Genomic DNA, 27,959 nt, shown 5'->3' with positions numbered 1-27,959 from the left:
TCCACTCACATCCAGCTCGCAACACATCATTATGGGGTCTGAATGGGTGTAAATTGAGGTGGGGTGCTGTGACCACATAAAGTTTTTTTTTTTTTTTTTGGTTTGGCCAACAACTGGCACATCGAGCGCAATCTTTCTCCATGAGTAACTGGCAGAAATGTTGGTCTTCGAAGAACTGCATCTGGTTTTCCCATCTGTTTTTCTGGAGAATGGAATGTGCCATTTTTAGGCAGAAAAATGCCTTTGTTTGCCCTTTTCTAAACCCATCTGATTCTTCTTTGCCATGGCCCTGACCACACTGGCATTCCAACTGGGTGGTACGGGGCAGAGAATGCGGGGCTGAGACAATTGCTGGAGCTTTGCCAGTGAAGAACATCAGAGCTGCATTTGCAACACTGGCTCAACCAATGGTGTGAATTTGTGGCAAGCTTTTCTGATTGTCCCACCATTGACAGATGAGGCAAGGAGTTCAAGAAACCTGTTAGAGAACAGTGGTTTTTGCTACTTAATTCGGTGTCACTAGTGGTGCCGAAATTACACACAACACATTTAAATGACCATAATAACCATTGAATCCAAACACTGTAGTTGCAATTATTGTTGTTGCTTGAAAATGACAATACATTAAGACGGGATCTCCTTTACACAGTGCTAGAAGACCTTCTCTAATCTTATTGAAGTGTTTTGAGATCACATACCAAAACTGGAAAGAGTGAGCAATGCAATCTCACTTAATAAACCCTGTCTGGCTTATACATATGTTTAATAACCTTCTTATGATGGCTGTATTTTTTGCTAAACATCAGAAACTGGCTCTAACAAGTCCCATAGCAGGAAGACACATCCCAAGATGTGAACTGAGATATTACTGTATACTGTAAACCCTAATGCTCACATTATTTAATTTTTAGGGGTAAATACATCATACAAACTAGTTTAAATAAATCCTTGATGAGTATTTAAACGTTCTCTTTCTGTTGAGTTCACGTAACCGACACCTTTTAAGCACCCTGAATTGTTTTAATGTCTTTTTAAATTTACAGGAACATAAATTTAACTGAAACTGGGCAGGGGATTTCTATTTCCTAGTATGCTTTGCATGGCACTCGACAGGGATGAGTAAATGTTTAAATGAAGTGTTATATAATGTGTCATCTTTGAGCAAGATGAATTGAAGGATGGAGACTTGTTAGGGTTTAATGTTGAGTTATTTAGAAGAGTTTGTTATGTTATCGTTTTTGGGGATTGCCATTGTGGTGAATACTGGAGCATGAGCTAAATGCTATGCTAATCAAAGGATAGTGTTATCAATTAGCATGCTAGCATTCACTGTACTAGCCAGTTCTATCTAGTTAGGTTTTATCTACTTGGTAATTGTAAACTAATAAACTAAGTTCAGCAAAAGAGTTGAATTTAAGGTTAAGTGCCCTTAAAATTATGAGTTAGCTAACTCAATATTTCAAGTTAAGAGCAATCAACATGCATGTGTTCGTAAAAATCAATAAAAATCGTATAAATAAAAAACGTAATCTTGGAAATTTGATTTAACTGATTGCCTCAAATTTTTGGAGTTCTGCTAACGTATCAGGGTTTACAGTGTACCATAAAACCTTTTATGTACCATGAACTCAGGAATATTCTGAGTTTAAAACAAGTTAAGCTCAATCGACGGCATTTGTAGCATAATGTTGTTTACCCAAAAAATAAAAATGTCCCTCCTTTTCTTTTCTTTTTTTAAGAATTAAAAAAGCAAAGATCTGGGTTACAGTGAGGCACTTGCAATGGAAGTGAATGGGGGCCAATCCGTAAACATTAAAATACTCACAGTTTCAAAAGTATATTCATAAGACGTAAACAATATTTGTGTTAACGTGATTTAAGTGTGTTAAAATCGCTTACTAACCTCTTTTGTGTAAAGTTATAGACAACTTTACAACTTTGTTGCCATGACGAGGTAATGCCGTAAAATGACCGAATAATTTAAACCAATTTAAACTGTGAAGAATTCATTTAAGATTTAGATTTCTGCCTAAAAACCCTCCAAAAATGTGCCTCATTCACTTCCATTTTAAGTACCTTGTTTTTAAAGATGGTTCGGGATGATTCGAAATTCTTTTTTTTTCTTCTTCTTTTTTTTTTGTGGTAATCAACATTATGCCACAAATTCTGTCGATTGAGCTTAACTTGTTGTGGCAGGGCGGAGGGCAGGGCCGGGTCGTGATCCTACACACCCGGTCCTGTATTAGGCTAATTAAGCCTCCGTGAGGGTTAAAGGTCGGCTGCAGGGGATCGTGCGGGAGAGAGAGATCGTTTACGGACATGTCCGTCATGTGTGTGTTTATGTTGTCTTTTAAGTTTATCATTAAACTATTGTTTATATTGAAAAGCCGGTTCTCGCCTCCTCCTTTCCGTTGATCGCTTTACACTTGTATTGAACCTGGAATATTCGTTTAATTTTGGAATTTTCCATTTAATCTAGGAAGTTTTGCTTTGATAACAGTGTGCTTCATTTGAGTTTTTCATGCCTCGTTTTATCACTTGTCCTCCTGTTCATTCTGAGTCTTGCTCTTTAACATCCCAGAAATATGGGAATTACTAAATCCACAAGTTGACATACAAGTACTTTTTTGTGGTGGTTCAGTAATGCCACAAATCTGAAATACATTTAAAATCCACAAACAACACACTTTTAATATGTGATTAATTTGGAACAGATGTAGAATGGAACATAAAGATTGCGTAACATGTGCAGTACGTTTGGCCCGCAGGTGTTCAATGGTATTTAATACAGCACACACACAAAATGCACAGTTAACCAGCTGGTTCATTTCCAACCACTGAAAAATAGGGTCTGAGCCTTTTTGTTGTTGTTGAATAACATGTACTGTGTGTTCATATACGTGTGAGTGATTTGGTTAAAATTAGAGGTTCATTATTTCTTCAGTTCTTTTCATGTAATGGTGCGTTGATCTGGAATACCTTTGGAAACCACATTGAAAGAAAGTTTGTGTTGTTCTGGGGTTGGGTTTTACACATCATTAAGCAGTGTGTTTCTTTGGAGACATGTAGCTTCTGAAATATATGAGGTGGAACCAGGGGCAGACGGGGCCGCCGGGACCACCAGGCGTTTCATAATTTGGGCCAGCCCATTGCTGTACAAGCACCGGCCCGTTCTACAGGCGATATAGGCAGCCACCCTTGCCCGCACGGACTCCATTACAGAGTGAATATTCAAAAAACGTTGTCATGTAAAGTCTATACAATGAAGCCACGAGCAGTACATAGTTACATTATACTTGCATATCGAATAATGGTCACGCATGATAAAATGCAGAAAATAAGTCATGAAAAATATTACTTCTACCCCTGGGTGGATCCAGACACAGACACCCTCCCTGCTTCTGGAATTGCATGGGGTCTGTGTGAATTAGGCATGGATCACAGAAGTTTATGTTCATACGTTTTGGATGCATCTAAGATCAGCTTGTTAAGAAAAGGGCCTGCATGTGGATTGGAACAGTCATTAATCTGTTTGCACCTTTTGGAAACAGGTTTAGTTGTGTTGAATGCTGTGGAATATCTATTATTAGTTGTTAGCCTGTGTTTTATTTGTTGAGATGGCAGGATTAGGTAATGGAGAAAGTTATATAGCGTTCTTTGGAATGTAATCAGATGTGTTTTTAAGAGATAAAGTATATAAAGAGAAGCCAGTGTTGGGATGCTACTTTGAAACTGTACGTAGTTTGACAAGTTTCAAGCTACTCATAATTTAAAATAGTTAAGCTACAGTCAAGCTACTCTTTTAAAAAGCAGTTAGCTACACTACAAGTTACTTAATTAGCAATATTAGCATTTATAAATATTTATACAATTAAATAAATAAAATGTATTTTATATATTTAATAAATAGTAACATTGATACATTTAATAATGGCCATAAAATAAAACAGAAATGATCAGATGCCTTAGAGAAAAATCATTTTTATTCAATACTTCACACTTTGCAGTCCTCCTCCTGTGCCCAGGTGTAGCCTACTTCCCTAAAGATCAAATTATTATGACAAACTGTCCTTGGGTTGACGGTTTGTGCTTGTCACATAATATTGATTATGGATAATATGTGAAACACAGGGCTTTCACCCCTTACATGGGTTCTTGTTCATTGTATTTTCGGACTTTTTTTTGCCATTGACACACAAGTGCCAGCTTTACAGGTCACACGTTTACAGGTTGCGCTACAAATATCTGACGGACCGAGTTGTACAATTTCTATCATGGTCTATTTGTGTGTTATGACAGGTGTCATATTTAACAGTGTGTTGGGGTGCCTACTTTTAAGTGTACTTATGCTATTAATGTTTATGACTGAGAGCGGCAGAGCACGTCTGAACGATCTCTTTCCCGCACACACATAGAGCGCGCGCAAGTGAGAGCGAGAAATGTATATTGAGAGAGTGCACGCTCTGCCGCTCTGAGCCAGAATAATCACATAAGGACACGTATACGCGTGAAACCGATGCACAGTATCAAATACACAGGTTGTATGATAGTCCTAACCGTGGAGAGCACATTAATACATAGACAAAGCCAAATCCCGGACATTTAGAGATCATTTTGAAATCCCGGACAGACGCTTTTTTTCAGGTCCAAAAAAAGAAGCCATGTCCGGGAAAAAGAGGACGTATGGTCACCCTATAAAAGCTAGTCGCATAATATTACATGTCGTAATCAATTGTTTTCTTTAACAAGATATACATAATAATTCAGAAAACAAAAAATCCCACAAAAGGTAAAAATAACTTATTGAATTATTATTATTATTATTATTATTATTATTATATTTGGTTTTGAGCCCAATTCCCACTACTTACTAGGTCCTCATGGTGGCGCGGTTACTCACCTCAATCCGGGCGGCGGAGGACAAGTCTCAGTTGCATCCGCTTCTGAGACCGTCAATCTTATCGCGTGACTCTTTGTGCATGACACCGTGGAGACTCATGGCATGTGGAGACCCATGCTATTCTCCGCGATCCACACACAGCTTACCACATGCCCCATTGAGAGCGAGAACAACTAATCGTGACCACGAGGAGGTTACCTAGCAACCAGGTCATTTTGGTTGCTTAGGAGAACTGGCTGAAGTTGTCGACCCTTGATTGCAATGTGTTTTGTTGTCCCCTTCTGCATATTACCCCAATTATTGGTCCCCTTCATCGTTTTTGCAGTCGGTCCACTGGGAAAAATCACGGTTCTCTTGATGCTCCTAAAAAAAGACTTTGTTTTCTTAAAGGGATAGTTCATCCAAAAATGGCCCTCATGCCATCCCAGATGTGTATGACTTTCTTTCTTCAGCAGAACAGAAATGATTTTTAGCAGAATATTTCAGCTCTGTAGGTCAGTACAATGCAAGTGAATGGTGACCAGAACTTTAAAGCGCCGAAAAGCACATAAAGACAGCATAAATGTAATCAATAAGACTACAGTGGTTATTTTCAGATCTTCAAAAGTGATATTATAGGTGTGGATGAGAAACAGATCAATTTTGAAGTCCTTTTTTACCAAAAATGTCCACTTTCATCAGCCCGTCTATCCACATTCATGATAGGTCTTCTTCTTCTTATCTTTTTGGCAATTTGCATTATTCGTGTATATTTAACCACTGGGGTCTTATGGATTTATTTTATTTGTCAAAGTTCAGTTCGTTTGGATGATGTGAACGCTATTTTCCGAACTTGGGTCACACTCGTGAACCGTGCATGAAAAGATGGTCTGGGGTACAGTTCATGTGAACTCAAGTACGGTTCACTGCTGATATGAAAGCAATCGTACCAAATCACGGAAGTGAACCACTTGTGATGATGTATAATCTGCATCTTTGCATGCTCTGAATTGCAATTATAATTACATTGTAAATTGCATTTTTTATACCTGCTTGTCTCCAAATATATCCCCTTTAGAGAGCAGCTCACATTCTTCACATCTCTTGCAATGCAACCTCAGACTCGCGGCTGACAAACACAACAGTCGTGACATTTTTGCACATTCAATGTAACCATGGCAGACAAACACAAATGTCACAAAGGTCCTCCACTATTCGTCCACATTCAATGATATCATGACTGGTAGCACCATTGTTCCAACACTGCAAATGCTCTTGTGAAGTAAGCTTTCTGTTTTACTTTGTTATGTTTAACCTAGAGAGACACGCAGACTCTGGTATGTTGGTGTAACTTGGGAAAAGTGTCACCTATTATTTCAGGACCATTTGGAATTATTCCCACATTCTCCACATCTTTCGTCTTACATTATGTACATTCTATCCCTAATGGAAAATCAAGCTTAAGCTGATAGCTGTGTTTTGGGAAATGGTAGCTGGTTTCTAGCTGGTCCAAGCTGGTCTTTAACTGGTCCAAGCTGGTCTTTAACTAGTCCAAGCTGGTCTTTAACTGGTCCAAGCTGGTATTTAACTGGTCCAAGCTGGTCTTTAACTAGTCCAAGCTGGTCTTTAACTGGTCCAAGCTGGTCTTTAACTGGTCCAAGCTGGTCTTTAACTAGTCCAAGCTGGTCTTTAACTGGTCCAAGCTGGTCTTTAACTGGTCCAAGCTGGTCTTTAACTGGTCCAAGCTGGTCTTTAACTGGTCCAAGCTGCTCTTTAACTGGTCCAAGCTGGTCTTTAACTTTAGCTACCAGCTTGTCATTCCAGCTCAAGGTGGTCAAGCTGGTTTTTGGTAGATGGTCGACCAACTTGGACCAGGTCATGACCAGCTTTGACCAGCTTAGGGCCATCTTGGAGCAGCCAACATGTTCCAAAACACAGCTACCAGCTTAAGCTGGATTTTCCAGCAGGGAGGACGCTTACACAGAATCATAGTGTAACCAAGTTTCAAAATGAATATACAGTTATAACAGATTGTTGAAGGAGGATGTCAACAGTCAGAATTAGTTAATCATTACTTTGTCTTGCTGAGGAATGCTTGCTGTGTGGAAACCATCTCTTCCTCTCTATAATTATCTAATCTAAAATGCATTATAAGTGAACCCTGATGGAGTAGCATTGTTTATATCAGGAGTCATTCTCCTCTTTCAATCCTGCAACTGTGTCCCTCTCGCATTTCTCGGCAAAAACAAGATGGTTTTCAGGGAATTTGTGCGTGATTCATTACTATTTACAGTTTAAGGTCTCATTCACTCAACTGGGGGTGAGATTTTAAGGGTCAGGATGTGAAGTGAGTGTGTTTTAAAGGGGAGTGCTGATGTTTGTGACCCTTGGGGAGTTTTATATCTCATTAGATCCGCATGTTCCTCAATCAGAATTCTGTTCCACAGACGACTCCCACAAAGAATGCCAGAGGAGAGATGGGGCCTGTTCTTCAAATAAATAAACAGAGATGGGAAAAGTGGGCAAACGGAAGCAGTTTGAGACAAACTAGGACTAGTAGTTTGTCAGTTTTTGGGGGGATATTACTAGGGGGTTTTTTACGTCAAGGTTTGCGTAAACCCAACTCGTTATAATTCGTACAAGATGGCAAAATCGTAAGATATCATACAAATTGTCCTTTAAAAAAGGTGCAACTTTTATTCCCACTGAGACCAACCAATCAACACAATTTGTAATTTATAATCAGGCATCAAATTTGAGCTAGCCTCTTATCCAACATTATTTTAAGTGTCTTTGAAGTCCATCCCAGTGACGGATTATGACTTGCAAAGGCCAATTATCTCCAAGGGCCCCCCTCCACCCAAAAGTTGTTGGGTGGGGGGTGTTCATTGTTCATACCCAAATGTTGTTGAGCGGGGGAGGGTTTGTTGTTCATGCCCAAAAGTTGTTGGGGTGGGGGGGTCGTTGTTCATGCCCAAAATGGTTTTCCAACAGGGGGTCACCAAACTAGATCGTGCAGCCTTGAAGCCAAGGGCACCCCCGGGCAATCAAGGCCCCATGGGCCCGGTTGGTAATCCATCCCTGGTCCATCATGAATTGAATGCGGAAGTGCACATGGATGAAGTGATCTTTTTATTTGGATGATGAAGGCCGTGATGAAGGCCGTTCATTTATTATCTATGTATTCTATGAATTCATAGACAGTAATTAACACCAACTAAAGCCTTCATCATCCAAATAAAAAGATCACTTCATCGACCTGCACGTCCACAGACAATTCGGGTAGGGCTTCAAAGAAACGTAATCATTAATCATACAATTCATACAAAATTATTTTGTTTAAACATTGCCCACCAACACCTACTCACATAAAACAAGACTGCATTACACATAGATAACTATGATGTTAGTCAGAGGGGAACTGGCCCCCACAGTGAGTCAGGTTTCTCCCAAGGTTCATTTTCTCCATTAACAAACATCTTATGGAGTTTTGTGTTCTTTGCCACAGTCACCTTTGGCTTGCTAACTGGGGGGCCTAAAGATTAACACATTTAGATGGATCAAAAAATGAGGACTTTTAAGACATTTCAGCATTTCCTGTTACAGCATAATGTTCTGTAAAGCTGCTTTGAAACAATGTGTGTTGTTAAAACCGCTATGCAATTAAAAATGTTATGACTATTTTACGAAAGGAAACATCTATGAACAAATTGAGTTACTCATTCCATATTTGTTTAGATTAAAATTCAACTTTATTGTCATTGTGCAGAGTACAGGTACAGAGCCAATGAAATGCAGTTGTTTTCACATATCCCAACTAAGCTGGGGTCAGAGTCCAGGGTCAGCCATGAAACAGCACCTCTGGAGTAGATAGGGTCAAGGGCCTTGCTCAAGGGCCCAACAGTGGTATCTTGGCAATGCTGGGCTTGAACCCCAAACAGTGGTATCTTGGCAATGCTGGGCTTGAACCCCCAACAGTGGTATCTTGGCAATGCTGGGCTTGAACCCCCAACAGTGGTATCTTGGCAATGCTGGACTTGAACCCTGTAAAACAGTTAAACGATGGGCAAGGAGGAGGCGAGAACCGGCTTGACAATATAAATCATAGTTTAATGGAAAACTTAAAAGACAACACAAACACACACATGACGGACATGTCTGCTAACGATCTCTCTCTCCCACACGGCCCTCTGCAGTCAGCCTTTAAACCTCACGGAGGCATAATTAGCCTAATACGGGACCGGGTGTGTAGGATCACGACCCGGCCCCGCCCTCGCCCTGCCACATTCCTCCCTCGTTCTCTCAGGCTGGGGAGCCCCCGGCCTGACGTACATCTCCCCCCCCTTTCCCTGGGGGAGGCGCCTTCAGCTGACTGCCGGCAGGTCATCCCCATCTACCTGGACGAGGGAGGGGACAAGGGGAGGGAAACAGAAATGATTAAAATGGGAGGGTACTCCTGTAACAGTGTAGTACCCCCCCAAAAACTGTAAAATTTAAAAGAGGATAAAGGCCAACGCAGAGCGACAGTGAGAGAGAGCGGAGAGAGAGATGGAAAAAAAAAACTTACTCGCCAGTTCTCCGATACGCCGCAGCTTGTTCCTCGGCCACTCCTCCACCCTTTATCGGACGACAGCCGCACCTCTCCGGGCGGATCCGAGGCAGTCCTCCAGCCCCTGGCAGACGGAACACCCCGCCGCGTTCTCGGGGACTAGAAGGGGTCTCCCCCACCCCTGGCAGCGGTTCTCTCGCTCCAGGCGGTCGGCTAGGAGCCCCTCCTCCCCTCGCGGTCGGCGGCCATCGTCCTCGCTCAGGTGGCTGGGCTCCTCGTTCCCCGGCAGATGGCCACGGCTGCTCCGTTGGGGTGGACGGTAGTGGCGAGAACTCTACTACGGCGTATCCCTCCTCCTTCCTGGGTTTCGGCACCAATGTAAAACAGTTAAACGATGGGCAAGGAGGAGGCGAGAACCGGCTTGACAATATAAATCATAGTTTAATGGAAAACTTAAAAGACAACACAAACACACATGACGGACATGTCCGCTAACGATCTCTCTCTCCCGCACGGCCCTCTGCAGTCAGCCTTTAAACCTCACGGAGGCATAATTAACCTAATACGGGACCGGGTGTGTAGGATCACGACCCGGCCCCGCCCTCCGCCCTGCCACAAACCCCAAACAGTGGTATTTTGGCAGTGCTAGGCTTGAACCCCCAACAGTGGTATCTTGGCAGTGCTGGGCTTGAACCCCCAACCTTTTGGTCAGTAACCCAGAGCCTTAACCGCTGAGTTGTTCATCGGTTCATTTATTTTTCTCTATAGGAGGAAAACTCGTACGTTTTTGTACGAGCCAACTCGTACACTCCAAAAAATAATAAGTTGTATTATTTTATTTTATTTATTTTTTTATTTCATTACACAATTCAATTTGATGGAACTTGGTTATTAAATTGAAATGCCTAAATCTTAAAAACAGGCTCTATATTTCTTTGAGTGTGTGATTTTCTCATCTCCAACTAATTACTACAACTTTTTGCAACAAAAGTTCCTTAAAGTTTAAATTCTCAATTCAAATTCTGTTCACGATTTTTCAATAACAAAAAATCTGTCTGCATTATCTTAAATTGAAAATAACTTGCTCCTACTCTTAAAAAGACTATTGTTAACATCTTACAATACGTTTGTATTTGTTTACATTAGTTAAATACACCGGCAATAAAAAGTATGTGAACCCTTTGTAATTACCTGCATTTATGTATAAATTTGTCTTAAAATCTTGTTTACAATAATGAATAAACACAATCTGTTTAAACTTATAACACACCACCATGCCTCACAAAAAAAAGATCCCAGAAGACCTACGATCAAGAGTTGTTGCTTTTGCATAAAGCTGGCATGGATGAAATAGTTATCTCGAAGAGCTTAGATATTCATCTGTCCACAGTTAGACAAACTGTCAATAAATGGAGACGATTTAGTACTATAGCTACTCTCCCTAGAAGTGGCCGTCCATCCAAGATGACTCAAAGAGCACACCGCAGAATGCTCAATGAGGTTAAAAAGATCCCTAGAGTGACAGATAAAGACTTGGAGGAATCATTGAACAAAATTCCTTCAGAACGTCATGCAGGTCTAATCCGCAGCTACCGGAAACGCTTGGTTAATGTTATTGCTGCCAAAGGAGGATCGACCAAGTATTGAATCCAAGGGTTCACTTACTTTTTCTACTGCACTTTGAACGTTTATTGGGATGTGTTCAATAAAGACATGAAAGATTATAATTGTTTGTGTGTTGTTAGTTTAAACACATTGTATTTGTTCTTGTAACTTAATGACAAATGAATGCAGAAAACCAGCTAATGCCAAAGGGTTCACATACTTTTGCTTGCCAATGTGCATTCGTTAACACGAACTAAGGATTATCAATTCTTTTACAGCATTCATTAATCTCGGTTAATGTTAATTTTTACATATTTTATTATTTTCTTTTTTTTTTTACATTAAAAGTTATTTAATGCCAAGTTGCCAACATCCTCTTTCTCTCTGCAATACGCCAGACTGAGGAAGTAAAATGACTTGCGAATGCTATTTCATGTTGACTTTAAATGTCTGAGATTGTGATTGTCTCTGATTGGTCCTTGTGCAAAAAAAGTAAAAGTAGAATAGTTTAGTGTGGGAATGCCTGTATTCTCACGCTCTCCCCAGCACACACAGCAGATCACAGATTAAACACAGATATAGAATGTGACCGCTCGGTTCCCACTGGATCCTGATGGCTGTTTTATCCTTTTAATCAGAGATAATGCAATAGACTTCAAAATCCCTAGTGTGCCTTTTGGCACACTTACACTTACTCTCTCTCTATCTTGCTTTCAAGACACACACAGAGTATTTAATTTACTCCAGTCATTTAATTAAAAACCTCTGGTTGTACTGTGCTGAAGAAAGATTGATCAAATCGAAACAGATTCATCTCAGATTACAGACTTTATCAATTGCTAGGCGCTTCTTTCGGATGTGGAAAGTCTCTTTTCAGCACAGCTCAGTTAGTTACCCCAAGCAATCTTTGTCTAAATCATATTTGTGTTTGTTCAACATTCAGGACTGGAGTGTCTCTGTAGGATTCGGATCGGAGCAAAGCACCATGTCAGAACCGTTTGACTGTGAGGGCTGTAAAGAGTCCCTGTACGGCAGGAAATACATCCAGATAGATGATGTACCACATTGTGTTCCCTGTTACGACCGTTTGTATGCCAACACCTGTCAGGAGTGCAAAGAGCTCATTGGACACAACTCAAGGGTAAGAGTTTGAATGTATGTAATACCATTTTTAGTACCAAGGTAAAACCATGCTTTTCTGCTACATGTACCAACATGTTCAAACTGAAATACTGTATTTTAGTTGACACATACCCTGGTAATACCATATTTTATGGACATTAGAAGTAGGCCGATATGTATCGGTTTAACCGATTAATCAGTGCCGATAGTTCATTTTTGTATCCTCACTTCAAAGCATATTTTATTATTTTGATGAGATAATCAAGTGTTCTAAATTGAAACAAGGGCACACAAAGAAAAATGCGAGTACACGGAAACGTGCCCCGTCTCCAACTTCATAACTTTAACTTATTCCTCATTAAACCTTATCAGATGACATATATATTTACAAAAGCCTTCATCAAGTGTACTATAGGCTTTAAAAAGCTTAATAACAACGTTAGGTCTTTGCCATTTCAAAATAAGAGTCCCTGGTGTGTTTCAGGCTTGTTTATAGTTAAAAGACCTGCGTTATGCACACAGTTAGTATTGGGATGTTGGTTGCACAAGAAACTGCCTTTGGGATTTTATTTATTTTGGACTCTTGTTACCTCTCACTCTTCAATCTCTACTATGTCTATGCCTGTCAATATAAGGAAAGACTAACTTTTTGCATTCTATAAAATGATTTTTAAAAACTATCGGTTGACTATTAAGTTATTGGCCTTTTCCACCACCTTAGTTATCGGTATCTGCAAAATCCACCATCGGTCACATCTAATGGACATGGGACCATAGTGATACCATGGTAATTGGAAAATGTACCACGGTAATGCCGTGTTTTTTGACGTATATTTTTACATGGTAAAATGGAAATAGAGTATCGATGGTAATACCATGTTTTTACACATATACCATGGTCACTTTATGTTTTGTGGGCATATACCATGATTATAGAATGTTTTTGGAAACATATCATAGCGATACCACATTTTTGGACATGTACCATGGTTATAGGATGTTTTTATATTAATAGCATGTTTTTGGATGTGTACCATGGTGACACCATGGTAAAATGTAAATACCATGTTTTTTTTACACATGAAATGGTTAATACAGTGTTTTAATTACATGCAAACATAGTATTGTTTTACATGGTAAAATCATGGTATGGACATGGCAATACCATGTTTTGGACATACCATGGTAATATCACATTTTTGGGCATGTACCATAATAATAATACCATGTTTTTTGGATATGCACTATAGTAATACCATGTTTTACACATGTACAATTATAATACCATGTTTTTTGGGAACATGTGCTATAGTAATACCATGTATTTTGATATGTACTATGATAAAACTATGTTGTATTATAGTGATAGCATGTTTTGGACATGTACTATGGTGATACCATGGTTTGTCAACATGGTAAACTTGAAATACCATGTAATACCATGGTAATAACATGCTTTTAGACATGTACTATGACGATACCATGTTTTTTTGTTTTGTTTGGTACTAGGGTAATATTAAAGTTTTGTCAACACGGTTAAATGAAAATACCATGTTTTTTACATGTACTATGATAGACAAGGTGCCATTGTAATACTGTGTACCGTATACTGTACTATTGTAATACCATGATGACATGTACCATGGCACAAAAATATTTTTTGAGACCACGATGACCATTTTTGGCATACCTACCATAATAATAACATAGTATTCTTTAAAGTCCCTTTTAATACTATGTAAATACTATGGAACATGAATAAGTTAATTATTCAGTCCATATATATCAAAGCACCATGGCATTACCATCTGATACCAGGTTTCTGCCACAGTCCTTCACTGTAAGGGGTGCTCGTGTTTGTATTTAAGTGACCATCTACACTCTTCCACAGTATTTTAAACATGTGTTGCTGAATATCAGATGCTTCTTGTCTGTTTGTACAATGTTGTAGTATGTGTGAGATATGTGTTCATGTGATGTGTTTATCATTGTTACATACACAGACATAAATTGTGACATACATGTAGTTTACACTGCACACAGCACATACAAGACACGTGTAGTGTGTGTATCATCACAGAATTCTATCCACACAGCTGCTCATGGTCTCTCTCAGCACAGAGACAGCCAATCAAAACAGAGCAGGCTGCAGGAATGCCAAAGAGCGCCCCTCACCCTCTGAGTTATAGACCCACTGGGAGAAACCCACACGACATAAAATATTACTTTCTCTCTCTCGTGCCATGTTTTTCTCCCTCTTTCTCCATCAGTCATCCAAAACGTGATGGTTTGGGGTGATTTAGCTGAAAGGACATCTTTTATTATGTCATAAGTTTAACTCTGAACTGGGCTGAATCAGTCACAGAGGTCACGAGCAGAGCTGTTGTGCTTCACAGATATCATGTGTTTTTTTGGAGGCTCACGCTACTCTCCACGATCCATGCACAGCTTAACCACGCGCCCCATTGAGAGTGAGAACCACTAATCGTGATCCCGTGGAGGTTTCCCCATGTGACTTTACCCTACTTAGCAACCGGGCATGTTTGTTTGCTTAGGAGACCTGGCTGGAGTCACTCAGCACGCCCTGGATTCGAACTCACGACTCCAGGAGTGGTAGTCAGCGTCAATACTCGCTGAGCTACCCAGACCCCCACTTTAAGTCAATTTGATTCAGTTTAACTTTTTTTAATTGATTCAGTTCATTTCATTTTAAATCAGTTTTGATTTTAATTTCATTTGATTCTGAGCAGTTCAGTCTGATTCAATCTGGCTCGTTTCGGAAATCAGAAATAAACACAGAGCTGCTTTACAGGTCTTAGGCTTAAACCTGGCAAACAAGCACAAGGCAACAGAATCAAAACAAAAAAAAGAAGAACTTACTAAAAGGAACAACTGTGTTTAATATTTGCTTGCCAGTTTTGCTATACGTTTGTGTGTAATTTAAAGAATTCTGGCAGCAATCTGTGGAGAGAGCATTGGAAGAGCGAGTGTCTTGCACAAATACTGGGAGGTTCAACAGAAGCTGTTCTGTGTTCAGAATTGATAGTTTTCTCATCTCTCTGAGAGCTTGGAACACAGGAACATAGTAAAATATGTTTTCTCTGTTGCTTGGAGGTCTCGCACTGTAACTTGAAAAGGAACAGCAGTTCTGTTTTGCTTCAACCTCTTTTTTCAGCTGTACATTTTCCACAACCAGATCACATAAGATGGATAGACAGACAGACAAACAGAAAGATGGATGGATGGATGGATTGAATGATAGCTGGATGGATGGATGAATGGATGGATTGATGGATGAAAAGATAGACGTATGGATGGATGGATGAACAGATAGAACTATGGATGGATGGATGGATGGATGGATGGATGGATGGAAAGATAGAACTATAGATGGATGGATGGATGGATGGATGGATGGATGGATGGATGGATGGATGGATGGATGGAAAGATAGAACTATAGATGGATGGATGGATGGATGGATGGATGGATGGATGGATGGATGGAATGATGGATGGATAGATGAAAAGATAGGACTATAGATGGATGGATGGATTGAATGATGGCTGGATGGATGGAAAGAACTATGGATGGATGGATGGAAAGAACTATGGATGGATGGATTGAATGATGGATGGATGAAAAGATAGAACTATAGAGGGATGGATGGAATGATGAATGATAGATGAAAAGATAGAAGTATGGATGGATGGATGAAAAGATAGACGTATGGATGGATGGATGGAAAGATAGAACTATAGATGGATGGATGGATGGATGGATGGATGGATGGATGGATGGATGGATGAAAAGATAGGACTATAGATGGATGGATGGATTGAATGATGGCTGGATGGATGGAAAGAACTACGGATGGATGATGGAAAGATGGATGGATGAAAAGATAGAACTATGGATGGTGGATGGATGGATGAAAAGATATAACTATAGATGGATGGATGGAAAGATGGATGGATGGATGGATGGATGGATGGAACTAGATGGGTGGATGAACAGATAGAACTATGGATGGATGGATGATGGATTGAACTATGGATGGATGGATGGATGATGGATTGAACTATGGATGGATGGATGGATGAAAAGATAGAACTATAGAGGGATGGATGGAATTATGGATGATAGATGAAAAGATAGGACTATAGTTGGATGGATGGATTGAATGATGGCTGGATGGATGGAAAGAACTATGGATGGATGGATGGATGGATGGATGGATGGATGGATGGATGAAAAGATAGAACTATGGATGGTGGATGGATGGATGAAAAGATATAACTATAGATGGATGGATGGAAAGATGGATGGATGGATGGATGGATGGATGGATGGATGGAACTAGATGGGTGGATGAACAGATAGAACTATGGATGGATGGATGATGGATTGAACTATGGATGGATGGATGGATGATGGATTGAACTATGGATGGATGGATGGATGAAAAGATAGAACTATAGATGGATGGATGAAAAGATAGATGTATGGATGGATGGATGAAAAGATAGAACTATGGATGGATGGATGAAAAGATAGAACTATAGATGGATGGACGGATGAAAAGATAAAACTATAGATGGATGGATGGATGGATGGATGGATGGATGGATGAAAAGATAGAACTATAGATGGATGGATGGATGAAAAGATAGAAGTATGGATGGATGGATGGATGGATATAACTATAGATGGATGGATGGATAGAACTATAGCTGATGGATGGATGGATGGATGGATGGATGGATGGATGGATGAATGGATGAATGGATGGATGAACTGATAGAACTTTGTACGGATGGATGGGTGGACAGACATCCATTCATCTGACACTTCTAGTTCTCTTCATTCTGTATAACCTCACTCCTGTGTTGTCTGTGTTCAGGAGCTGTATTATGAGGACAGACACTACCATGAAAGCTGTTTCCGCTGCTCGCGCTGTGGACGTTCACTGGCCGACGAGCCGTTCACCAATCAGGAAGGCGCTCTGGTGTGTAATGACTGTTACTGCAACGAGTTTTCTTCTAAATGTGTGGCCTGCGACAAGACTGTGATGCCAGGTACAGTTCTATATGCATACACTTTATATACAGTACTGTGCATATGTTTTAGGCAGTTCTGAAAAATGTTGTATAGTGAGGATGTTTTATAGAATAATGCCTTGGATATTTATCAATTAACTTTGCATAAAAGCAGCAAAACTCCAGTTTAGATTTCAAAGGTTCTGATACAAGTATTCGTAGATATTTTTACATAATGTTTACATTTTTGTACATTTGAATAGACACTAAACTTACAATATAAACATTTTTGCAGCATCTAAACGGTAACCGCTTTTACATATGAACAGCTTTAAAGATGTACACATTTTTATGAATCTCATCGCAACTTAAATTCCCTGATCCTGTAACACTCCCTTACCCACTCAAACAAGCAAGCACAACAAATATCACGAATGAAAACTTCATTCCTGAATGTTAAAATCTCACATCTCTGCCACCCTGTAATCAGACAGGAAATGAGGTTTAAACAGTATTTCTCACTCAGCTCGCCGAGACTGAAAATGAGTTAATGAGTTTTGATTAGGCGAAAGGGTGCGGCGGTAAAGATGTGACGTGTGATTACAGACATGCTCTACTGAGAGAGAAAACCTTCCAGCAACACTCTCACACACACGCCTCAGGGCCTGACACCAGCACACGGCGTACTAATGCCCGTAATTACATTCCGTCGCCTGACTCTCTCTCTCTGGATTTTTTCAGGGTTTTTTTTAGTTTTTGAGTGAAATGAGAGATGGAAAAATTTCCAAAAAGATACAATTACAAACTGAAAGTGGCAGTTCTCTCCTCCCACATTCATTGAAAACATATCGTCATCCTTAGTCCCCCTGTGGGCTCGTTTCATACCTATTAGATAAAGGGAAGAGACATAAGCCAAAGATCAGGTGTGCCATTTTCCCACCAAACCTGTACGTTAAATCTGTAACTTACACATTCCAGACTTCAGGCGTTAGATACATTTTGTTTGTTTTTTGTGCACAATACTAGCTGAGTCATTCCTGTTATGCAGAACTTTTTGAAGGGACTTTTTTTATGTGTGTGTTGTAATTTACGGAAGAAAGGTATTTTTATAATGGCTTTCAGAAATATGCTCTGGTCAAGCTGAGGCACATAAACTTCATTAATTATCATTTTAGTTTATTTTCATAATGGCAAGATAATGAACAGAATGGAAATAAAAAGGTAAAGTTTTGCTCAGTGAGGGATTGAGAATTAGTTTATGAGGGTGTCAACTTGAAATTAATTTTGATATTTTTTTAAACCATCTTTTGAAAGTTTGGTATTATATTGAAACGTATTATTTATTGAAGTTATGAGAAACGTTTTAATATTATAATTTTTTAGAGTGAAACAAACTAACTACAACCCCAATTCCGAAAAAGTTGGGACAGTATGAAAAAGGCTAATAAAAACAAAAAGTAGGGATTTTGTTTTTATTAGCATTTTTCATACTTTCCCAACTTTTTCAGAATTGGGGTTGTAATACTACAAAATTCATCAGATCATTGCTAGTACTTATTAATGCTGATTAGTCTATTTTAAATACATTTTTACATAATTCATTTGAATTATTTAAGCTATAATAATTAATTTTATTTATTTTAAATTTTATATTGTAATTATTTATAAATATATATATTAAATTGTATTATTATCTTGATTTCATAGTCGTTTTTATTTATATATATATATATATATATATATATATATATATATATTATTATTATTATTATTTATTTATTTATTTATTATTTATTTATTTATTTATTTATTTATTTTATTATTATTATTATTATTATTTTATACAGATGTTTTTGTTGCTGTTTTCCCACCAAAATGGAACTTCCTGGTTTATAATGTCATTGAGGTTATAGAGTTTGTATTCTTTTAAGGGATATTCCTTGTTTAACCCTTTAAGCTCCACCAAGAAAACATTTATAATCAAAATATTAATAAATACAGTCTTTACCAACACATAATAGGTATCGTTTTAAAGCATAAAAGCTGTACTTTACAATACAATTGAAGAATTGTTTTGAAATTTACAGACAAATAAAAAGTGTTCGGTTTTGATCATTTATTCATAATTTTACACTGCGCATTTTATTGTAATTGGTAAAAACATCAAACTGATCAAATAGCCATGTGTCATATGTCATCGGAAAGCTCTCAAAGAGTATAATAAAACCCTGCCTTTTTACTCACAGACAAAAATATTGCAAGGAAGTATTTGTCTTGGACATACATGATACATGTAAACAAGTGTTGCTTATATGTAGCATTTTCGCTTATAACTTCACAAAAAAACTAATGGAACATAAAATATTACATATCATTATATAGAGGAGGTGGTTATCTTTAAAACAAGTCCACACACCACATAATCGTCTGCATAGATCATTAGATATTCCACATGAATGTGGACACAGCACATAGTGTGCTATCTGGCTAAAAACACGCTAGCTTTCCTGGATCAGATGACTTCATCGGAAATAATGTAGTATGTTGTTTAGTGTTATGAAATGCTAAACCAATCGTATTCGTATTTAGATTGCTGCAACCAGAGGTGGAAGTCATCCAAATATGGGCAAAGATGATCGTTCACTCTAATTACATATGGCCACCTGGAAATGGCAACAAGTACATGACACTCAATGATGGTTCAAATGGCACAGAATGGAACTGAATGAGATCTCGTTACTCATGCCAGCATGCTTTGGAGAGGGAGCATACCTTCTGTCATTGTTGTGTAATTAGTTCTTATGTACATTTATTATGTTTTATTTGTTTGTAGTGGCTTTTGGACTCTTAGAGATGTTTTTGGATACTAGGATAAATAATTTTTGTAATGCTATAACTTTTGATTGCTTTGTCACGTCAACAAAAGATTTTACTCGATTACAAGTGACATGATTGGAACTAAACAAAAGCAATTTTTTGGATCTACCGTATTTACACCCTGAGATATATAGTCAAAGATTTCTTTTTTTTTCAGCATTTCTCAGAATTTATCATTGGATGGATGGATGGATGGATGGATGGATGGATGGATGGATGGTTGGATGGGGACATGAATTTGTACTCCGTGATTGCTGCATTCTTATCCTACAGTGGTTGTGTGCCTTATAAATAAAACTCCTACACAAGAATCTAGGGCAGTTCAAGTTCATGAGAATATGCATATTTGTGTAGGCAGACATGTCGTGTGCTGTTGCACGTGTAGAATCTCTAGGTGACAAAGACCTCTCCGTGACTTAGCTGTGTAGCTACTTGTTACTTACCACACATGCTGGGCCACCCACAACCCACAAAGCAAGGCTTGAGGAAAAACCTGCAATGCATGAATGGGTGAGGTTTCATCTTTAGATAAATCCATTGCCAAACAGCTGATAAGTACAAGCACATAGACAGATTAAGTAATAGAGGCGGGATTTGACATTAGAGTAGTGCTATGATTTAAAGACCTAAAAAACAATCAAAGCTATGAGATTATGTCTGGCTCTTCATATAAAGTTTAAAAGTTGAGTGGTGGTGGTGTAGCGGTCTAAAGGTAATCTGGTAATCAGAAGGTCATGGGATCGATCCCCACAGTCACCACCATTGTGTACTTGAGCAAGGCACTTAACTCCAGGTTGCTCTTTGGATAAAAGCGTCTGCCAAATGCATAAATGTAAATGTAAACATCACCCGTCTGTTTCTCTCTCAGGCTCTAAGCGGTTAGAGTACGGGGGAAGCACCTGGCACGAGGAATGCTTTGTTTGTTGTGGTTGCGAGGAGCCCATCGGCGCCCAGTCGTTCATCCCAGATAAGGGTGACTACTACTGTGTGCCCTGTTACGAGGGACGATTTGCACCACGCTGTGCTCACTGCAAACAGGTAGGACTAGGATAAACTCTCCATATAATGTAACATTATTTCAAACCTGAAAGACAATAAATATGAAATTATTTTTGCCAATCTTCTCTGTTACAGACGTTGATTCAGGGTGGCATTACGTACAGAGAAGAGCCCTGGCATAAAGAGTGCTTCCTGTGTACTGGTTGCAAAGTCCAGCTCGCCGGGCAGGCCTTCACCACTCAAGGGGAAGACCCGTACTGCGTCAAATGCTTTAGCAACCTGTATGCCCAAATATGCATCGCCTGCAACAAACCCATCACAGGTCAGTGTAGGTGTAAAGAGTCTCCACAGCTGCTAACAGGGACACTTTGTCACAAACAAGCCCCTGAGCTGTGGCTCAGGTTGTAGAGCAGGTTGTCCACTAATCACAGGGTTGGTGGTTCGATTCCCGGCCCACATGACTCCACATGCCGAAGTGTCCTTGGGAAAGACTCTGAACCCCAAGTTGCTCCCAATGGCAGGCTAGCGCCTTGCATGGCAGCTCTGCTGTCATTGGTGTGTGAATGGGTGAATGAGACACAGTGTAAAGCACTTTGAATACGGCTAAGACCCTATATAAGTGTAGACCATTTACCATTCATATAATAAAATAATATTATTATTCAGATAATTAAAATTTATGACATTATTATGGCACAGGAATTAAGCATTGATAAGACAATACAAATAGTGGCTTTAAAATCCAATGTTTTGTTTATTTGCCTATCATTGGCCTTAGGGAAAACCGGGACTTTTCCCAGTGGGCCGGCCGCAAAACTGGGCCAAACGGGGCTGATTAAAACCCAAGATCAACAACTTTTGGGCCAGATTTTATTTCAAATCCAGGTCCAAGTTCTCTTCCCAGTCTGCCCCTGATTGGCCTACAGTTAAAATTAATTAATGAACTCCTGTTGTGTTCCATGGAACTAAAAAAGGGTAAATTAACCCTTTAAATCTCCACAAAACAGTTGAAATGAATATGCTTTTCTTTTATTGTTAAATCCTTATAATGTTGTTTTAGTGTAATGAGGGTCAGCAGAGATTATATAACGTGCTGCTCAGATCAAACCTTGCTCTCTGTCTCTCTCTCAGGTTTTGGAGAAGGGAAGTACATCTCGTTTGAGGATCGTCAGTGGCATCAGCCGTGTTTTAAGTGTTCGGAGTGTTCAGTGTCTCTGGTCGGGGCTGGATTCTTCCCTGACGGAAAAAAGATTTTCTGCAAAAGCTGCAATGCCAAATAATCTGCAACGCTTTTCTTATAGATGTGCTATAGCTGTTTGTGAACAGACACTTTGTGTAATGCAAATACATAGTTTATACATGAAGTTGTTTCAATGTTACATTTTTCCAAATCTGTATGTTAAAATCTCTTTAAAACATGACATGTTAGATATCATGATGACTTCAAAAGCATACTTTTTGTTTTTTACTTTGCATATGTTTTTTACTTTGCATATGCCAATGGCTCATCTTCATGAAATGCATGAAATACGTCCTCTTTTGCATAGTTTTGCTTTTAGATTGGAGCAATTTCCATGCACACCATCTTTGCATAGTCTTTGAGCCTCTGAACAATAGACACACTGACCTAAATGACTGTTAATATGTCAACTCATGCGTTCACTGAGAGCAGAAAATACTATAGTCTGTATTTCACACTGTATTTGTATTTTTTTGTAAGTGCACCATTTAAATGCACAAATGCATGCATTTATTATCTCCCATTTTTAATATATAAAAAATATATTAACAATTCAAACGAATGTTTATACAAATATTTCAGATGTTTAATGTCATTTTTGCATCGCATTTGCATTGCATTGTAACGAATATATACAATGGCCTCTTTATTGAGTCTTTGACAACAAAACTTTATTCTAATTGTAGCCAAATTATGTCATTCTTTGTATAAATGTTATGTACTAAATAGCTAAATAACTTCTTTTGCATTTTAGCTTAGATAAAAAATATATTCAAATGTGTAAATTCAATTTAGAGCTTGTATGTCCCATTTCAAACAAGCTGTTAAATATAATGAAAACTGAATTAATTTGGATATTCGATATTCATTTGACATGGTCGAGCTATGGAAACTTTGGGTGGGTGTTTGTGTTTGTGTGTGTTTGTGGGTGCAAGACTTTCCTTCTAATCATTGAAGGCTTTTGTATAAGATGGAAAATCTTGTGTAAAGCAACTTGTGTATTTTCACCTCGTTGTTTGCCCCTTTTACCAGATGCTAAATTTCAGACTGATTTTTACCTAAATAAGGACTTCCAACACTAAAAGATACTCTTGGAGCACGTCACTTCCAAAATTGATTGAATGCCAGAATTGCACAAAAGTCTCCACTTTTATGCTCCAGAAGGTTTCTTACGCCAGGAAGTTAAAGCACAGATTGCAGGAAATAAAGCTGGTGACCTCAGTAGTATGGGCGTCTGAATAACAGCAAGCCAGTTAGTGATCTAACTTTCCACACACAGTGGAAACAGATACACTGACGGACGTGTTATGCCTATAAAAAGGTGAGTTCTGCGAGTCTTTCCAGGAAAATCTGATGTTCTGGTGTTTACGTAGATGTAAATAGTTTGTCCTTTTGGTGTTTAGGCCCATTTTGTGGATATAAAGTGGTCACTGCAACATTTTGACACTGCAAACAAATGATGCAAGAGCTTTTCTTATAATTAACTTCACTTTTTGATCTCAAGGAGATTATAGTGGATGTATAAAGTCAGTTCCCCTCAAGTTTACGCAGGTGTAGTTCATCACATTAACTATGGACATATTCCACCATGTTTGACAACTAGAAAGTGTCCGAATACGTTTTGTCTTCATTATGAACAGTATATATTGTTTTGTTTTTTCAGTGAAAGCTTAACAAACTTTATTATTACTATATTTCTGATTTACATTTTGCTTGAATAACTAATGCATCGACATCATAAGCTTTTAATGGCTTTACAAGCACTTTTGGGGGCCAAATTATTACAATGATTTCCAACTTTGTTGGCCGAGTCTCAGAAACCAAAATGTGAAGAATGCAGAATAATCTAGCCTCTATTTCAGAACATCAAACTGTTTCTATTTCTTAAAAAAATTCTCATGACTCTTTCCTTAGATGCAGTTGACCCTGCTTATTTGTTTGTCCCAGAAGAAACACTGGGCCCTATCCTAGCGATGATGGGGCCTGTGGTTTCATCTTCTGTCCTAATCCTCTGTGGACAGAACATTTGTCCCTGTGTGTCTGTAACAACCATTAGAACTAATGTTGTGACCACCCAACCTAACATATGTTCACTAGAGGAATACACACATTGTTTCAAACAAAAGTATATTCAGGGTTCATTTGCATTTTGTGTTTGAGTAAATCTATAATTTTTGATAGTTATCAGTGTATTTGTTTGTCAACACTAAACATGCAAGGCCATGAAAAAGTATAGGCCATGTATTGATTTGTTCACCTATAAATAAAATATTCTGGGACATGCTAGGATGCAAGGTCATGGAGAAAATCAGATAAATGCATAATGGTCAGCAGAGGACAGATGTAACACTGTGTTAATACCTGTAGCATAAGAAACGTGCAAATACTAAATGAAACAATACATGTTTAATAATGATAACAATTCGTGAAAAAGACTCGTAACACTGCAAATTGATAATATTTGTATTATTACATTAACAAACGTCAGTTGTAGTGTCATTTGAACCTAGGGTGATCATACTTTGTAGAGAGGGCAAATGAAATAACTGATTCTAAATAAAGACCTAAATGTAATAACTTTTGAATATAAATTAATTAAAGGTATGTATATGTAATTAAGGTCCTAAATGTAATAACATTTGAATATAAATTAAATAAAACGTATGTATATTTAATTAAGGTCCTAAATGTAATAACTTTTGGATATAAATTAATTAAAGGTATGTATATGTAATTAAGGTCCTAAATGTAATAACATTTGAATATAAATTAAATAAAACGTATGTATATGTAATTAAGGTCCTAAATGTAATAACTTTTTAATATAAATTAATTAAAAGGTATGTATATGTAATTAAGGTCCTAAATGTAATAAAGGTCCTAAATATAATAACTTTTGTTCCCATTTTTAATAAAGGACCTAAATATAATAACTTTTGGTCCAATATGGTCCTAAATATAATAACTTTTGTTCCCATTTTTAATAAAGGTCCTAAATATAATAACTTTTGTTCCCATTTTTAATAAAGGCCCTAAATATAATAACTTTTGTTCCAATTTTTAATAAAGGTCCTAAATATAATAACTTTTGGTCCAATAAGGTCCTAAATATAATAACTTTTGTTCCCATTTTTAATAAAGGACCTAAATATAATAACTTTTGTTCCAATTTTTAATAAAGGTCCTAAATATAATAACTTTTGGTCCAATATGGTCCTAAATATAATAACTTTTGTTCCCATTTTTAATAAAGGTCCTAAATATAATAACTTTTGTTCCCATTTTTAATAAAGGCCCTAAATATAATAACTTTTGTTCCAATTTTTAATAAAGGTCCTAAATATAATAACTTTTGGTCCAATAAGGTCCTAAATATAATAACTTTTGTTCCAATTTTTAATAAAGGTCCTAAATATAATAACTTTTGTTCCAATTTTTAATAAAGGTCCTAAATATAATAACTTTTGTTCCAATTTTTAATAAAGGTCCTAAATATAATAACTTTTGTTCCAATTTTTAATAAAGGCCCTAAATATAATAACTTTTGGTCCAATAAGGTCCTAAATATAACAACTTTTGTTCCAATTTTTAATAAAGGCCCTAAATATAATAACTTTTGGTCCAATAAGGTCCTAAATATAATAACTTTTGTTCCCATTTTTAATAAAGGTCCTAAATATAATAACTTTTGTTCCCATTTTTAATAAAGGTCCTAAATATAATAACTTTTGTTCCAATTTTTAATAAAGGTCCTAAATATAATAACTTTTGTTCCAATTTTTAATAAAGGTCCTAAATATAATAACTTTTGTTCCAATTTTTAATAAAGGTCCTAAATATAATAACTTTTGTTCCAATTTTTAATAAAGGCCCTAAATATAATAACTTTTGGTCCAATAAGGTCCTAAATATAACAACTTTTGTTCCAGTTTTTAATAAAGGACCTAAATATAATAAATTTTGGTCCAATAAGGTCCTAAATATAATAACTTTTGTTCCCATTTTTAATAAAGGTCCTAAATATAATAACTTTTGTTCCCATTTTTAATAAAGGTCCTAAATATAATAACTTTTGTTCCCATTTTTAATAAAGGTCCTAAATATAATAACTTTTGTTCCCATTTTTAATAAAGGTCCTAAATATAATAACTTTTGTTCCCATTTTTAATAAAGGTCCTAAATATAACAACTTTTGTTCCCATTTTTAATAAAGGTCCTAAATATAATAACTTTTGTTCCAATTTTAAATAAAGGTCCTAAATATAATAACTTTTGTTCCAATTTTTAATAAAGGCCCTAAATACAATAACTTTTGGTCCAACATGTAATAAAGGTCCTAAATGCAAACAAGTAAGGAACTTAACTAGGAAATCAAATGGCAAGTATCTCGGAGTGACCCCAATGATTTGTTTTTAAAAAAAAAATGTTTAATAAGGACTATCAATTTAACAGTTTAAGTCCATGTTTTCACAAGTCTCGGTCAGCAGGGTGCAGAAAGCTCAACTCCAGCTGAACAGGCAAGGCACAGCTGTAAATAACATTTACTGACAGCAGACAGCACAAGACAAGTTCTTGCATTCAAATGAATGTAGGGGCCTCAAGATGCATTAAGTTTCAAATTATATTTGTGGCACAAATATAACTCCAACTTGGCAGGACATCCTAAAAATGCTTTGTTTATGAGATGCAGCAGAAGCGTCCATTGGACGAATATGTACATAGACATGTCTTAAGAAAAGGTCTTGTTTACCTCGGGTTGACTAGATCAATTGCAAAACGGATTGCCGTGGACTGTAGCCAATGATAGTGGAAATAAACAATATATTTCCTTTTCACCCGAAGACAAGCAAACATGGAGATACGTAGGCTCAATCTAAGATTTAGGATGTCACAAAGGGCCAGGATTCCATGACGACGTAATTGGGAGTGGCACAGATGATGTGCCCTAAATGTAATAACTTTGCTCCAAGAAGGTCCTAAATGAAATAACTTTTGGTCCAATTTTTAATAAAGTTCCCTAAATGAAATAACTTTTGGTACAATTTACCGGTACCACCACGATGAGCTCTATCGATGTATAACTATACGAAGGCAGTGATTTGAATATTTATGAATTTGGCCTATTTATCCCAAAAACCACAATACTGGTGTCAACCAAAAACAACTTATTCAAGGAATATTCCGGGTTCAAGTTAAGTTCAATCGGCAGCATTTGTGGCATAATAATTACCCCCTAAAAAAAAAAATATTTAGACTTTTCTTTAAAAAAAAATAAAAAAATGCTAAACTCGTGGTTACAGTGAGGCACTTACAATAGAAGTGAATGGAGACATTTGGAGCGCTTAAAGACCCCCATTGACTTCCATTGTAAGTGCCTCACTGTAACCTTGATTTTTACTTTTTTTAAAGAAAAGGAGGGACGAATCGAAATACATTTTTGTGGTAATCAACATTATGCCACAGATGCTGTCGATTCAGCTTAACTTGTATTGAACCCGGAATATTACTTTAAGTTTAATAGGAGCTCTCAGCAATCACCACAGTGACAACAAATACAAGAGCAGCATAAATAAAATATGCAAAATGCATAATAATAAATAGCTAAAACATAGAAATAATTTATTCATGCTCCGGTGCATTGCTGGGTAC

General features: G+C 37.5%; 1 protein-coding gene across 1 annotated transcript in view; it reads left to right on the top strand.

The window, feature by feature from the left end:
- fhl3b (four and a half LIM domains 3b) overlaps positions 1 to 23,518 on the top strand; it is a 29,584-nt gene extending 6,066 nt beyond the window's left edge. The window contains exons 2-6 of the mRNA XM_052092409.1: positions 11,977 to 12,174; positions 17,059 to 17,233; positions 20,940 to 21,109; positions 21,206 to 21,392; positions 22,202 to 23,518. Coding sequence (XP_051948369.1) covers positions 12,019 to 12,174; positions 17,059 to 17,233; positions 20,940 to 21,109; positions 21,206 to 21,392; positions 22,202 to 22,350 — 837 coding nt within the window. The 5' untranslated portion in view covers positions 11,977 to 12,018 and the 3' untranslated portion in view covers positions 22,351 to 23,518. The remainder of the gene's footprint in view (positions 1 to 11,976; positions 12,175 to 17,058; positions 17,234 to 20,939; positions 21,110 to 21,205; positions 21,393 to 22,201) is intronic.
- The last annotated feature ends 4,441 nt before the right edge of the window (positions 23,519 to 27,959 follow it).

Source organism: Xyrauchen texanus, chromosome 26 (genome assembly GCF_025860055.1).
Source record: "Xyrauchen texanus isolate HMW12.3.18 chromosome 26, RBS_HiC_50CHRs, whole genome shotgun sequence".
Lineage (NCBI taxonomy): Eukaryota > Metazoa > Chordata > Actinopteri > Cypriniformes > Catostomidae > Xyrauchen > Xyrauchen texanus.
Note: the sequence above shows the minus strand (reverse complement) of the source record. Positions and strands in the feature narration are given on the sequence as shown.